The sequence below is a fragment of the Tetrahymena thermophila genome, assembly GCF_000189635.1.
Source record: "Tetrahymena thermophila SB210 genomic scaffold scf_8254763, whole genome shotgun sequence".
NCBI lineage: Eukaryota > Ciliophora > Oligohymenophorea > Hymenostomatida > Tetrahymenidae > Tetrahymena > Tetrahymena thermophila.
Genome location: NW_002476522.1, coordinates 236,052 through 251,710, shown reverse-complemented (window position 1 = coordinate 251,710; position 15,659 = coordinate 236,052). Strand labels below are relative to the sequence as shown.

At 21.8% G+C, this 15,659-nt stretch overlaps 7 protein-coding genes across 7 annotated transcripts; 3 read left to right on the top strand and 4 right to left on the bottom strand. All coding sequences in view use genetic code 6, as the record gives it.

The window, feature by feature from the left end:
* Positions 1-123: 123 nt before the first annotated feature.
* On the bottom strand, positions 124-1,284 carry TTHERM_00561330 (Serine/Threonine kinase domain protein; the record flags this gene model as incomplete). The annotated part of the gene is made up of 1 exon (XM_001010187.1): positions 124-1,284. One exon carries the CDS (start codon positions 1,282-1,284, stop codon positions 124-126), a length of 1,161 nt encoding a protein of 386 aa, XP_001010187.1.
* A 738-nt stretch (positions 1,285-2,022) lies between these two features.
* On the bottom strand, positions 2,023-3,186 carry TTHERM_00561320 (Serine/Threonine kinase domain protein; the record flags this gene model as incomplete). Its single annotated transcript, XM_001010186.1, has 1 exon — positions 2,023-3,186. The coding sequence occupies one exon, from the start codon at positions 3,184-3,186 to the stop codon at positions 2,023-2,025; it is 1,164 nt and encodes a 387-aa protein (XP_001010186.1).
* Positions 3,187-4,990: 1,804 nt separating this feature from the next.
* On the bottom strand, positions 4,991-6,400 carry TTHERM_00561310 (hypothetical protein; the record flags this gene model as incomplete). The annotated part of the gene is made up of 1 exon (XM_001010185.2): positions 4,991-6,400. Exon 1 carries the CDS (start codon positions 6,263-6,265, stop codon positions 4,991-4,993), a length of 1,275 nt encoding a protein of 424 aa, XP_001010185.2. The 5' UTR covers positions 6,266-6,400.
* An 829-nt stretch (positions 6,401-7,229) lies between these two features.
* On the bottom strand, positions 7,230-7,784 carry TTHERM_00561300 (hypothetical protein; the record flags this gene model as incomplete). Its single annotated transcript, XM_001010184.3, has 1 exon — positions 7,230-7,784. Exon 1 carries the CDS (start codon positions 7,590-7,592, stop codon positions 7,230-7,232), a length of 363 nt encoding a protein of 120 aa, XP_001010184.1. The 5' UTR covers positions 7,593-7,784.
* An 895-nt stretch (positions 7,785-8,679) lies between these two features.
* On the top strand, positions 8,680-10,207 carry TTHERM_00561290 (transmembrane protein, putative; the record flags this gene model as incomplete). The annotated part of the gene is made up of 3 exons (XM_001010183.3): positions 8,680-9,429; positions 9,778-9,829; positions 9,921-10,207. The coding sequence occupies 3 exons, from the start codon at positions 8,680-8,682 to the stop codon at positions 10,205-10,207; spliced, it is 1,089 nt and encodes a 362-aa protein (XP_001010183.1).
* Positions 10,208-10,659: 452 nt separating this feature from the next.
* On the top strand, positions 10,660-12,841 carry TTHERM_00561280 (hypothetical protein; the record flags this gene model as incomplete). Its single annotated transcript, XM_001010182.2, has 4 exons — positions 10,660-11,113; positions 11,188-11,408; positions 11,478-12,341; positions 12,398-12,841. 4 exons carry the CDS (start codon positions 10,660-10,662, stop codon positions 12,839-12,841), a joined length of 1,983 nt encoding a protein of 660 aa, XP_001010182.2.
* A 1,081-nt stretch (positions 12,842-13,922) lies between these two features.
* TTHERM_00561270 (von willebrand factor type A (vWA) domain was originally protein) lies at positions 13,923-15,593 on the top strand (the record flags this gene model as incomplete). The annotated part of the gene is made up of 1 exon (XM_001010181.2): positions 13,923-15,593. The coding sequence occupies one exon, from the start codon at positions 13,923-13,925 to the stop codon at positions 15,591-15,593; it is 1,671 nt and encodes a 556-aa protein (XP_001010181.2).
* Between the last annotated feature and the right edge of the window lie 66 nt (positions 15,594-15,659).

The following is a 15,659-nucleotide window of genomic DNA, read 5'->3' as shown; positions in this document are numbered from 1 at the left end:
AAATAAATAAATAACAAATTCAAATCTAACGCCCAAAATATCACACAAAATTTTAAAAGGGGGTTGTTTTAATTAATAAGAGCTTACATTAATTGTTTTTAATTTTAAATTATTATTTTTGTTTCAATTTTCTTAAAAAAATAGCTAATTTTTGTATAATCTCATTATAATTTCTTTTTCAGTTAATTTTTAATCTAGAAAACTCCAGTCAAATTCTTAATCACATGTAAATTCCTCTTATGGGTCATATAAATCAGCTAAATATTCATGTTATAAACACTCAAGAGCGTTAAATCGTTTATCTAAATTAAATGTAAGCATTTTACCCAATAAATCTAATGCCAAAGGATTAGCATTTGGAAAATATGCTTGCAATGATGATATTTATTTTTCTTTTGGCATAGATTTTAATAGTCTTTCTCTATTTATTATTTTGTAGTATTTCAAGTCTTCTTCATTTTGTTTACCACAAAATTTAAGAATTTAAGTTATGGCTTGAGGATATTCATATCCAGTGAAAAGTTTTCTTCTACTTATTAATTCTGCAAAAATACAACCAGCTGACCAAATATCTGATTTTTCTGTGCCCATTTATTCAACAATATATTCAGGAGACATATAATAGTATTAATTTACGTAATTTGTTTCTATCTCTTAATTTTGATTTCCAATACACCAAATAAAGTCTGATATTTTTATAGAGCAATCAGAATTAATTTTAATTAATTTAGGTTCTAATTAGACAAATACTATTTTAGCAGAGTGGATGTAGTGTAAAGCTCTTAAAATTTAATACATAAAATACTTAATATGATCCTCCGTTAACTATTGCTCAGATTATATGATATAATTCAAACTTGTTTGCATGAAATCAGAAACAACATACATTTCATTAATTTCAGGATAAGAAGTAAAATTAAAGTTATATATTTTTTCTATGTTTTCATGATTTAAGAATTTTTAAATCTCAATTGCTTTTAAAATTTCTTTTAATTAATATTGACTATAAAAAAAATAATAATTAATTTAAACATCTTAGTGTGATTTATTATCATATGCTTTGCATTTATATTCATAACTGCTATAAGAGATTTCTTCTTTGAGAACATATCTTTAGTCAATTATTAATTTACTTCTTTTAAAATATTAGTAAGTTATATTTCTGCTTTGTTTAACATTTTTAAATTTATATAACTCTAATTATTTATCAAAATTTTCTATAAAGTAGGGAGCTTCTTCATTTGTTTCTATGTTTTAGTTAAATTAATCTGGATTATTTATCATTTTTACTTTCTATCAACCAAAAATAAAAATAGTAAGATACTTTAAAAAATAGATAAGTAGGAGTTTATTTCTTTTTTTAATTAATTTAAAGCAAAAAAAAATCTAATAAATAAACTTTTATATACTTAATCCTTAAAAGAAATCAAATAATTTATATCAAAATAAATAAGCAAATATTTTTATGATGGCTTGCAATTGCTTCCATTTGTAAAATTAAACTAAGTCATTTTATTAGAAAATATTTCATTAATTTTTAATGTTTGTTTTTTAAAGTAAGATTAAATTTAAAATAAAAAAAAAAATGTTTTTTATTTGATAAATTTAATTTTTATTTTTATTTTATTGTTACAATTCAAACAAGTCATTTTATTAGAAAAATATTTCTTATTATTTTAGTTTAATCTTTTAATGTTTTTTAAAATCTGTTATTTTTTATCAACTCATTATTAAAATTGAGCAAAGTCATTTTATTAGGAAATATATTTTATTTAAAGCAAAAAATCAATTAAAATTTATAAAAATGTTTTTTATTTTGATAAATAGTGAACTTTTTTTAATTTTTAATATAATAGATATTGGAAACACGGCGTCAGCAGAGTAAAAAAATTCGTTGTATTTTTTTTATAACTCCAGTTTTTTAAATTTTGAAAAAATGCTTCTTTCTTAACTTACCAATTAAGACTGTACTGTTAGTTTACATAAAATAAAATAATTATTTTTAATTTTAATATTTTTGTTTCAATTTTATTAAAAAAATAGTTAATTTTTGTATAATCTCATTATAATTTCTTCTTTAGTCAATTGTTAATCTAGAAAGCTCCAGTCGAATTCTTAATCACATATTAATTCGCTTTAAGGGTCATATAAATCAGCTAAATACTCATGTTATAAACACTCAAGAGCATTAAATCTTTTTTCTAAATTAAATGTAAGCATTTTACCCAATAAATCTAATGCCAAAGGATTAGCATTTGGAAATCTTACTTGCAAGGATATTTATTCTTCTTTTGGCATAAGTGTTGATAGTTTTTCTCTATTTATTTATTTGTAAAATTTCAAATCTTCTTCATTTTGCTCACCACAAAATTAAAGAATTTAAGTTATGGCTGTAAAATCATCATGTCCACTGAAAAGCTTTACTCTATTGATTAATTCAGCAAAAATGCAACCAGCTGACCAAATATCTGATTTTTCTGTGATAATTTTTTCAACAATGTATTCAGGAGACATATAATAGTTTTTATGTATGTAACTTCTGATCTTTTGATTTTGATTTCCAACACATGAAGTAAACTCTGATATTTTTATAGAGCAATCAGAATTGATTTGAATGAATCTAGGTAATAAAAATCCAAATACTATTTTAGCAGAGTGAATGTAGTGTAAAGCTCTTAAAATTTAATACATAAAAAACTAAATATGTTCATCCGTTAGCTATTGCTAAGATTATGTGATAAAACTCAAATTTGTTTGCATGAAATCAGAAACAACATACATTTTATTGATTTCAGGATAAGAGATAATATCAAAGTTATATATTTTTTCTATGTTTTCATGGTTTAAGAATTTTTAAATCTCAATTGCTTTTAAAATTTATTTTAAGTAATATATATCATATTGTGCAAAAGTAATATAATAGTAAATGAAAACATCTTAGTGTGATTTATTATCATATGCTTTGCATTTATATGATGCATTATAATCATTGGTTTATTTTTTGAGATCATATCTTTAGTCAATTATTAGTTTATTTTCACTCAAATATTAGTAAGCTAAGTTTCTGCTTTGTTTAACATATTTATATTTATCTAACTCTTTTTATATATCAAAATTTTCTATAAAGTAAGGTGCTTCTTCATCTGTTTCTGTGTTTTAGTTAAATTAATCAGGATCCTTTATCATTTTTTTTTTCTATTAACAAAAAATAAAAATAATAAGATACTTTAAAATAGATAAGTAGGAGTTTATTTCTTTTTTTTTAATTAATTTAATGTAAAAAAAATATAATAAATCAAATTTAATATACTTTATCCTTAAAAACACTCAAATAATTTATATATCAAAATAAATAAACAGCTTTTTTTAAGATGACTTGCAATTGCTTCTATTTGTACAATTAAACTAAGTCATTTTATTAGAAAATATTTCATTTTATTTAAGTGTTAATTTTTAATGTTTTTTTAAAGTATAAAGCCAAATAATTTATAAAAATGTTTTAAATTTGATGATTGGCAAATTTATTGTTTTAATTTGTTATTACAAATGAAACTAGTCATTTTATTATAAAAATATTTCATTTTATTTTAGTTTAATTTTTTAATGTTTTTAAAAAGATGTTAAATTTTTTTATTACTTAAAATTGAACAAAGTCATCATATTATTATAAGATATTTCATTTTATTAAATTTAATTTAAAGCAAAAAGTCAATTCAAATTTATAAAAATGTTTTTTATTTGATAAATAGTGATCTTTTTTTTAATATTTACAAAAAAATTATTAAAGAAACAGAAACTTTGAAATGATAACAAAAATAGATTTTTAAATAAGAATGCTAGTTATATATTTTTGTATTTTAAATACTTTAAGTCAATAACTTTATCAAATCACTAATATTTGAAGCAATATAAATAAGTAGGTTTAAATATTTTGGTAAATAATTCTTCGTTTCCTTAAGCAAATTCTAAAGTTTTTAAGAAGTTTTATTCAAAACCATAGGGTAAATTTCTTATTCTTTTTGAAAAATTTAGAGTCTATTTAAATTTATAAAATTTAGATTCAAAAGCATCAATTGCTTACTGAAATCCTTGATCTAATTTAATTTATGCATTTATTTTTGTAAGATACTTTAAGCATTCCATTTTTTATTTAAAGTCAGGAAATTGATCGCAATTAAATTACCTTTGTTAATTTTTCAAACAAACTTCAAAGTCTTAAAAAGATATAGTATAGGTTATTGCAGCTACAGCAGCAGCTAAAAGAGCTAATGATATAGCACTTGCTTTTTTAGTAGCAAAGAATAAACTCAAACTTTACTTGCTTTACATTAAAAAACAAACAGATTCTATTAATCTTCTTTTTTTACAAATTTATTTTTTTTTTTGATATTATTTATATCTTAAGAAAAGCGAATCTCCTATTAAATAATTTATCATATTTTGATCAGAAATTTTCTACTGATTCAAAGCTTTTTTGTTTATTTATTATTTAATACTATTGATATACTTTCAAATATTTGATAAGTTTAAATTACAAATTATTCACATTCAAATAAAAGCTAAAAATATAAAATTATTCAAATCTATAAAAAGTGAATTAAATATTTTTATTTGTACTAAATTTTATTTTAAAAAATTATTTCTTGAATACTAAAATAAAATAAACAAACAAAAGAATAAATAAGTGCATGAATAAATGAAACAAAAGAAAATAAATGTATTTTTAATAAAATAAATTTTTACTTTTCTATTTTAAAAATAAAAAATAATGAATAAATAAATTAACTAATTTGTTAATTATTTTAGAATGAAATTTATTTATTTTTTATAACAATTCTAAATATTGAATATTTTTTAAATATAAATTGTAGTATTGGTTTTAAAATTGACCCATTTTTATTGTTTCTTCTTTTAATTTTTTTAAGATACAGCCTAACTTAATTAATAACAATAATAATATTCTAAGTGCTTTAGTTTGCTTATTTATTTTTCAATTCTATTAATTTTTAATTGGTTTGTAGGAAGCTCTTTTATGCTCATTATTATTTAGATATTCAACCATTTACGATTTTAAAAATTCTTTCTATTCATCATATTCATCTGATTTTTTATCCTTTTTTATATGATTTGTATAATATTTTTCAATAAATATTTAGCTGAGCATAGAGTATTCAAAATCTTCGAAAGGGTGATCAATTTATTTTTATCTTTACTCTACTACTTTTTTAATTTAATCAGCAGGGATGTTGAATATTGTTACTTAAATGTTATCCATAGAAATATTAAAATATTCTTAATTTTTTATAACTAAATTATGTGGGTAATTAATAGGAATATAGTAAGATTCTAAGCTACATGCTACTTGGATCTAGTCTATGGTTTATATCACAAAATTATCAGTTATTTATTTTTACAAATCCAAGTGTAGATATCTCTTAACCTAATTTACAAAATGAAGTTTTCTTTAAGAAGGCAAAAGCATCAAAAAAAGAATATGCTACTTAAATAATAGATTTTCGATACCCTTTTGTTCAATTCCTAAGATATAAAACAAACCTTTACTGAATTTAACATATTCTAAATATGAAACTTCGTCTTGAATGTTCATGCTTATATTTGAAATTGCATAAAAATGCTCATCTTTTAAATTTTGCTCTATATGCTATTTAATTATTTCATTTTTAAATTTATTCCTTTCTTCTAGGAGATGAAGCTATTATTCTTCATCTAATTCCTACTTAACTTATCTGCAAAGCTCCTTTTAATTTTATATAATATTTTAATACTATTATAGCAATATGCTTGCCTTATAGGAGTCTTAGCACTATGAATTTTGTAATAAAAAAATAATATATTCCAAATCAGTCAAATATTTAATATTCTAAGGAAAAATAGTGTATGATTATTCAGTTTTCTCTAATTTTCTAACACATATTTAATAACTATTATTTTCATGAGGGTTTATTTCAGTTAGAATATTTCCAGAAATGTGATAAATAAACTCAGATTTAAAAGGGTATTCAATATATAAATTAATAAACTAATTTTTCTTCTTTTTCTTATTATATTTTAGTTATATCCACTTACATTAATCACTATCTTTAGCCTACTTTTCAATTCTTTTTATTATTTACAAAGCCTCTATTTAGCTATTATTCATGTTATGTTATCGAATTTACTATGAATTAATACATTATAATGAGGTAATTTCACTTAAATTTAAACTGTTTTTCGAATTAAAATTTTGAGCATCATCAGAAAACATTTTATTCTATTTTTGGTATTAATAAAAAGATTTTCTTTGCTGGTTGATGTAAATTTAAGCCTTATTTACTATTTATGTTGATTTTAATTGATTTATTTAGATTTGTGGTTAAAACAAAAAAATTGTGATTTTAATTGTAATAATTCATCAATAATTAATCTTTTTAAAAGATAAAAATAATATGATTTATTTACTATTAAACAAAAGTAGAAATAATCTACACACATTTTATGCTCAAAATTAAATCAATTTATTATATATTTTTATATTAAAAATTGATTTTTATAAACTAAAAAGCAGCAAACATAAAATTACATATTCTAATTAATTTAAAAATAAATAAATAAGTTAGATAGATAGATATGAATATGTATTGTAACTAAATTGTTAGTATGATATTTGACATACTTAACATTATTTAAATTAATTAAGAATTTTATTTAACAAGATATTTATTTACAATTAATAATAAATAATAAATAAAAAGAAAAAGTATTTGAATAAATATTATAAAAATATCAACATAGCTTTTTATGAATTTAAATTAAAGAAAATATTTTTGAAAGAGAAGCCAGCATGCTTAATTGTTTGTGTGTGTGAATGTAATAGAATATATAAGATAATTTTTATAGAGAATCAGTTAATTAATTTGAAGAGAAATTTATTTTACTCAATTATAAATATAATACTATACTCAAATGATAATAAATGAATAATTAATTATAAATTAACTAATTAATTGGTTAACCAAATATTTTATAGGATATTATTTTCTTAATACATTTCAATTCGAAATTTTTTTCATATTTAATTATTATTTTTTTGTATTGCTCAGTGCTAGCTATTTTTGATTCAAATTTTAAACAATTCCTTCAAAACTTATTTGAGCTACAGATTTTACTCCTCTCAACAAATAGTTTGAGCTACTGAAGCCATTTATGCAATAAATTATTATTAAAGGTTTTCATTATTATCTCTTATCTACAGTATAAGGACAAAATACACATCCAACATCATTAGCAGAAGTATCAAATTAGACATCTCCAAATCTTTATTTTTTTTCAATAATATCATTACTCATAATATGGAAGAATGTATCCCAATTCAGGTGTTCTAAATTTCCAATTTGCAAGTCAAAATCTTTCTTATTCATAGACTCTTAATACTATTGCTTTACTTTAGAAGCCTTAACCATTCCTTCCTTGTTAGGTCCTAGTCCTTAAAAAATTTAATATAATTAATAGATTTCTTGATCATTCAAGCCTGGTTTTCTATAGTGCTCAATTTACAGCTAACCAAAGTCTACCTTAGAATCTCCTGCTCCCATGTATTAATTAATCTAACTCTCTATTTAATGAATATTTGCGATTTTTTTAACTTCTTGCTCAAATAATATCCTATCTACTAATTATTCGATTTGCTTATTTAAATGAAAAAATTTCTTTTTTTAATTTATAATGCTTTCAAAAATTTAATTTTTTAATTTAAAAAAGTATACAGGGGATATATGTTTGTTTGTTTGTTTATATGTATGATTGTTCTTTCTTTGCTATTTGAAGGTGTTAGAAATATTGATCTAATTTAGTAATTTAATTGATTTTTCTTGATATTCAATCTTTCCATCCTGTTGCTTTTTTCAAAAGATGAAAAGTAAAAATTGTTATAAAATATTAAATAAATAAATACATACATACATAAATAAATAATTTATTTCGAACTAAAAAGAATTTTAAATGGTATGTTTAAAATTACTTGCTAATTTAATTTCTTAGTAAATCAATTAATTAATATTCGTTAGGAAATGTAAAATTTAAAAAACAAAATTTTAAAATATTTTAATTATCAATTATATTTGTTTTTATTTTTTTTTATTAGGCCAAAAATAAAAATTTTTATAAATATGAATGAACTTTTATTTATTAATTTTGTTATTATTTTAAAATAACTAAATAATGTTCTAAATAAAAAAGATTAATTAATTAATTGATTTATTTTTATATGATTAATATATTGTTTGACTTTAATAAAATCTACTCTATTTTATTTTATTTAGAAAAATGGTTCATTTCATATTTTTAAAAACATAAAACTATCTGAAAATATTTAAAAATTAAATTTTCTATTGTTTGAATTTTATTTAAAATAATTTAAAGTCAATACAAAATTTAAATAATAAATTTACTTTTTAAAAATTATTAGCAGTTGTTCTTATAATTCTATTTTAGGCAATTATTATAAATTGATTGAGCAAAGGTATTTACTAGCTAGTTAGTTTTTTAATTAATATAAACAAGATTTTCTTTTTTTTAAACAGAGAGGATATAAATAATAAACTTAAATAAAATACTCTACCTATTCATTGATTATTCTTAAATTAACAATAAATAATTTGAAAAATTTATAGAAAGATTAAAATGATTTTGCGTAATATACTCAAGCATACTCAGAAAAGTTTCTAAAATTAAAAGCTTTTCTATTATCCAGTACACTAAGCATTTTCTTCTCTTGCTGCTATTTAAAAGGATTTGAATTTTAAAAATCCTTTCAAAATCATTATGTCACGCAAAAACGAAGATTTGTTTGAAATTGAAGTACTTTTTGCAAACTAACAATAAGAATAAGTCACTGTTTTGCAAACAGACTCTGAAGGAAATATTGGAGATCTTTTAGAAGGCATTAGAGAACAATATAAAATCAAAGGAGACTTGCGTGCATACACTCTAGATAAAAAGGAATTATCAGAAACGGTTATGCTCGATGATTTAGAAGGATCTAATTTTTACATTTGCGACTTAACAAATAAGCACCTATTTTTGGTCCATAACTAAGACGTCGAAATAAAGAACGAATATTAAAAGATTGATAAATATTGCAAGGATATAAATCTTAGCTACATTTAAAAGCAAACCATAATCAATTATCTAAACAGAGTAGATACAATTGTCCGTATGAAAACAGGATAAGAAATATTTTCAGATGAATCCTAACAACCAGACAAAAGACTTCTCATCAACAAAAGTGATTTGGTTAAAAGCATGATAGAAGCTCTTCCAACAAACAAAAATTAACACACAGAATATGAAGCATCCTTGATGCTGCGTTACCAAGAACTTCAAAAAGTTCTCTCTCAAATGTCTTAGCAAAAAGCCTTTATCGATAACATAGTAAATATAGCAAAAGCATAATTTATTTCAACCAAATAATATTAATTAAACATAAATAAACAAAAAACAGCGGTTTTTACATAAATTTGTAAATATCTCCTTATTATTTAACAATAATAGCTAAAAATTTAAAATTATTTTAGAATTTTAAAAAGAATCATCACTAAATAAATAAAAACTATAATTTCAGTTTAAACATCTAAAAAATAAATTTTTTAAAACTTTTTAATTTAAAAAATACTTCCATAAATTCAAATTTTCCTTAATTAGATATAATACACATTTAAATAAACAAATATATTGAATCTGGTATATTTTTATCTAAAAATATTTTTAATTTTAAAATAGGCTCACAAGTAAGTAAAGAGAAAAATGAGTCTTGGACTTTTTGCTTTAGTAGGTAAATGTTTGTTTGTTTGGTTATTTTCTTATTTATAAAATTGGTTTTTGAAATTAATGACATTTTAATTGTATTTTTTTAAAAATTTTAGGTTAATTTTGCTTCGTTGGTTTTGGTACTTACCATGTTTGGAGTTGGGATATTGTAGAACCTATGGCATACTTCTTAACTTCTGCTGGTGTTATATATTTAAACACTCACTTTTTTAAGTACTTTTAGGATTATTCAAATGAAGGTTTCTATGATTACCTTAAGGATAAATAATTAGAGAAGCTTTATCTTAAATATGAATTTAATTTAGACCAATACAATTTGATTTAATAAGAAATTAACTCTTTAGAGAGAAAACTAAAATCATTGTTGTTATCAAACTTTTGAAAACACTTCAATTTAATTTTAAATATTCATTTAAAATTGCTTAAATAAAATAATCTTTATACTGCTAAAATCATATTTGAGTGTCCATGCATGTTTTTTGTAAGTTTTATATTTATTGTTTGTTTATCTATATTAAATTTGCCAGCTCAATTTATCAATATATTTTTTATATTAAAAATTTTATGCACTTTTATATAAAACTTTCATTATTCTTTTTATATTAAAACTTAGAATTTCCTTTATTTACTCAAAATGTGATTCTCTTTTTAAATATTAATGCATACTTTAAACAAGATTTTAAAAATTCTTTTTCATTATTGTTGGTTATTAAATCTTTTTTCAAAAATTAAATTAAGTTAATTAATTCGCAAATTTTAGCATTAGCTGCATCAAATATTTTAAACAAGTGATATTTTTAAGTAAAATAAATAGCAAACAAACTATAAATATAAATGTCTGACGATAAAATTAGATTAGAAAGAAAAATCAACAAGTATATGAATTATGGGGCCAGTAATAAAGGAGGTGATAATAATTCTATTTCATAATACACTTCTGAAAAGATTAAAAATTTACACAAATTTCTTGAAAATGTGGAGAGCGAATCTAATATGAGTGAATCCGATTTTGAAAATTCAATATAGTATTTTAATAAGAAAGGAAAAAGTAAAAATGGAGGAGAAATCGCTAAATATAAAAATATAAACGAAGAAAGATTTGATGATGATATTTAATTTAGAGAAAGAGAATAAACAAAATTAGAGGAATGGGAAAGCTAGCTTAGTAAGTTCAATCAATAAGCGAATGATTTGAAGTTAACAAAATTGGAATTAGATGAGGCTAATAAAACAGTTGAAATGTTAAGAGAATTGCTTTAGCAAGAATAAAAGAAATGCGTGGAATAAGGTAAATTTAGTTTAAATGACCAAACAAGTTTAAATCTAAATATTTTATTTTTTGTATGTAAAAATTATATATAGAAAATGAATTAAGAAACCATTATGAAAATAGACTAAGCACCTAAAAAGAAGAATTAGAATGCGTAATTGAGAGACATTTGTAATTTATAGATTAGCTTATTTTGGATAAGAAAGAATTGAATTCATAAGTTGAGGATTTAACTGAAAAATATAGAATTATGGAAGAAAGCAGACTTGCCTTTGAGAAAGAATAGAAAGAAAAATATATCAAAGATCTTAAAGTAGAAATCATTGAATTAAAATATTAGCTTATAATTTTTGCTTCTTTTAAATGTTTTTTTTGTTTAAAGTTATAAAAGGAAGCGTGGTTTGCAGCAGAAAAATAAAGGAAAGAAAAATGGATGAATGAAAAAACAAATGAAATTAAAGAAGTCACTATAAAAGGATTGGAACCTGAAATCGAAAGAATTATCAACAGAAATAAAATCGAAATCAAAAAACTTGAAGAAAAGCACCAAAAATAAATTAATGAATTGAGATAGAACGTTTAGGAAGAGTATGAATAAAAATTTAGAGCTTATAAGGACAAGGTTATGATGGAAACTGAAGATTTAATAAGTAAAGAGAGGTCTTTTAAGACTGAAAAAACAAAAGAGCAGATCTAAAGAATAGAAACCAACTATTAAGAAGATAGGGAAAGAATGAAGAAAAACTACGAATCAGAAATTAAAGAGTTAGAAAATAAAAGGAGAGAAGAAAATGACTACTTTTTGAAAAAAATAAAAGAAATTCAAGAAGATCATATTGAAGAAATAAAAAAACTTAAAAACGAAATGCAAAATAAAATGGACGAGTGCAAGTATGACAGCAAGCAATCCTTGTAATAACAGAGAGAATAAATTAAAATTGAGCAAGAAAAGTGGATGGAAAAGCAAATTTAAAAATAAAATGATGAGCTAACTAAAAAGACATAAGAAATTAGAAAAAAGCTAGAAAAAGAAAGAGATTTTTAAATAGAAGTTGTAATTAATAAAATAACAGAAGAAAATGTCAATTTAGAAAAACAGATAGCATCAAAATATGAGCAAAAGATATCTTAATTGCAACAAGAACACCGTAGTGAAATAAAAGAACTCAAAAGAGAACTGAGCTACTACGAAGATTAAAATGCATAAACCTCACTTTCTAAAAACCAAATAAAGGAAAATATGGATGTAAAATTATTTTTTAATTTCAATTTAAATGAAATAATTATTATTGTATTAAATAGACACTGACCAAAAAGCTTTTAGATGTATAGAATAGCCTTGAAAAATCTGAAAAGGAGAATAAAGAACTTAAAAAAGAAGTTAAAGATCTTGAAGCACAACTGCTCTCTTAAAAAAATCTTTTAAAAATACATGAAGAAAATATTAGGAGAGAGATGACTTTAGAGATACAAAAATTACATGATTAAATTCTAGTGCTAAATAAAACTCTTACTCAAATGGGTGCTGAACATAATGTAGAATTAGAAAAAATAGAAGAAAAACACTCTAAGTCTCTTGAAGACGTAGAGAGTAGAGTTAAAGTTGTTGTAATGAAAAAAGACCAACAAATTATAAGATTGAAGGAAGAAATTAAATACAAAGAAGAAACAATTAATAAATTAGAGTAAATGCTTGAACAAAGAAATAAAATATTTGGATCCATAATGAATAATAATAACAAATGAATGTTTTATTTATATATTTAATTATATGCTCAGTAATTTAATTTAATTTAATTAAAATTAAATTAATTCGTTTATTCTTTCACTTGATTTATTAAAATAAAAAACTTTTGGTAATAATAAATATTTGTTTTAAATTTTTAATTGAATTTAAACTTAAAATAAATTAAAATTAAATTAATCAATAAATTGTACTTATAGTAAACTTATTAATAACGATAAAAGATGTTAAATTATCTGAATGTTTTGTCTTATCAAATAAATTAATTTTAATTTTTACCATTTAATTTATTTAAAACAAACAAAAATATTATTTTCTGAATTTCAAAACTTAAGTTAAATTTAAAAAAATAAATTTTATTCTTTAAAGTGTTCCTATTATTTATTTAATGTGTAGGCACTAACAACAAATTTAAAAGCTTATTTTTTAAGAAAGTGAAAGATATTTAATTTGTTTGTCTATAAGAATTTACTTAATAATAGATAGATACAAAATCAATTCTTTAGATTTTCAGTTCTTAATTAATTAATTTTTCTATATAGTCAGTTCTTCTATTACTAAAAAAAATTAAAAATGTAATCAATTGTCACAATAAAGTTTATATTAAAAAAAGTCTTAAGCGAGTATTTATTCTTATATTTATATTTATATTTTAATAATTTAACTATTATATTTTAGTCATTCATTTCTTTTTATCAATTAAATAAAATATTGAATAGATAAAAACAAATCAACCAAAAATTATTAATATATATGCGCTTTGAATTTTATTAAATAATTCTTATATTCTAGATTGATTTGCTGTTAAACAGTAAATTTTTAAGAATTTATATCATATCTTTTATGGGTGAAAAATTTAATTAAAATTTCTATTAAAAGAATTTATAAGAAAATTAAAACTTTAACAAATAGTGTCTCTATTAACTTTTGGTGAAACAAATTTATCAGATTATAAGCCCTCTCTCTTAATTATTTCCTTATTTATTTGACTTTTTTGTACAATTAAATAAGTTATAAGAAATAAAATAAAATTAAAAAAGATAATTCTAAGATTTAAACAAAAACTTACTTTCAAAATTTAAAATGGGAAACAATAATTCAAGCTCTTCTCCTTAAAACAAAAATTAAAACCTTCAATAAAATTACATTTAGCCTTAGCTAAATCAATAAAATTACATTTAGCCATAGCTAAATGAATAAAATTACCCAGTTTCAGAACCTACAAAGATTAACAATGATGATGAACCTATTGACTAAAACTTCATAAAGTTAGGTGATGGTAAAAATAAATAGAAGTACAATCTTGAAAAAGGATTGAGTTTGGATGTTAAGACTTTGCATAAACACTTCTAGTTCAGCTCTTCAACTAATTAATCTATTCCTGTTATGGTTTCAGTTAAAACTCTTGATAAAACTGAAGATGCTCCTAAGGGAGATCAAGAAGCTGTTAAATAAGAAAGTCTTGAAAATAGACCTAACCTTGATCTTATTTGTGTCATTGATAACTCTGGATCTATGTCTGGTGAAAAGATTCAAAATGTCAAAAAGACTCTTGAATATTTGCTTGAGCTTTTGGGAGATAATGATAGACTTTGTTTGATTTTATTCAACTCATATGCCACTCGTCTTTGTCACTTAATGAAGACAAACAATTCAAACAAACCAGCTTTCAAAGAAATTATCAACAAAATCTATTCAACTGGTGGTACTGACATTAACAGTGGCATGGAATTAGCTTTTAGAGTATTGAAAGATCGTAAATATCAAAATCCTGTTAGTTCTGTATTCCTATTATCTGATGGGTAAGATGGAAGTGCTGATTTAAGAGTCAGATAGAGCTTAGAAAGACATCTTCCTTAAGAATGTTTCACTATTCACTCTTTCGGATTTGGTTCTGACCATGACGGTCCTTTGATGAACAAGATTTGTAGCTTAAAGGATGGTAACTTCTACTATGTAGAAAAAATTAATTAAGTTGATGAATTCTTCGTTGATGCTCTTGGTGGACTTTTCTCAGTTGTTGCATAAGAAATAGTTATAGATGTAGAACTATTTCTTCATTCATAATATAAGAAATTCTTTTAAAATGCTACTGTCTCTAAAACATATGGAGATATGTGGAGTGTAATTAAGAAAGATACTTCTTATCGTATATAAATAAACTAGTTATTGAGTGGAGTCTCAAAAGATTTTATTTTTGAAATTAATATCCCTGCTAATAAAGTAGATAAGCTTGAAGACTTTGAAAGAAATGCAGAAATTGTAAAAGCAACTGTGTCTGCCATTCCAGTTGATCCCACATATACAACAAAGGTAGTTAAAGATAATAATTTAGTTTTGACACTATTTACTTAGAACGAAAAAGTTGCTGAGGACTCTGAAATTAATGATAGTGTTGAGTTAAATTACTTACGTGTTAAAGCCTCTGAAGCTATGGACTAAGCCATGAAAGAAGCTGAATAACAAAAATATGAATCTGGTTAATAAATTCTTCAATCTATGATTGAACGTTTTGATAAGTCACATCCTAAAAATAAAGAAAAGCTTTAAATCATCAAAAAGGATTTGGAAGAATGTCAATAAAATGCTAAACCTAGAGTATATGAAAACGAAGGTAAATTCAGAATGCTTAAAAACATGAATGCAAATCTAAAATAATAATCAAGAGCAGTTGAATAATGTGACATGTATTAAAATTGTGCATAAAAAGAAATGGTTTCTAAAGCAAAAGCTAAAAAGGGATCATTCTGGTGAAAGAATAAAATTAAAAGCAAAAAAGATATACAAAAAAATAAAAACTATTCTTATTAAAATTGATAC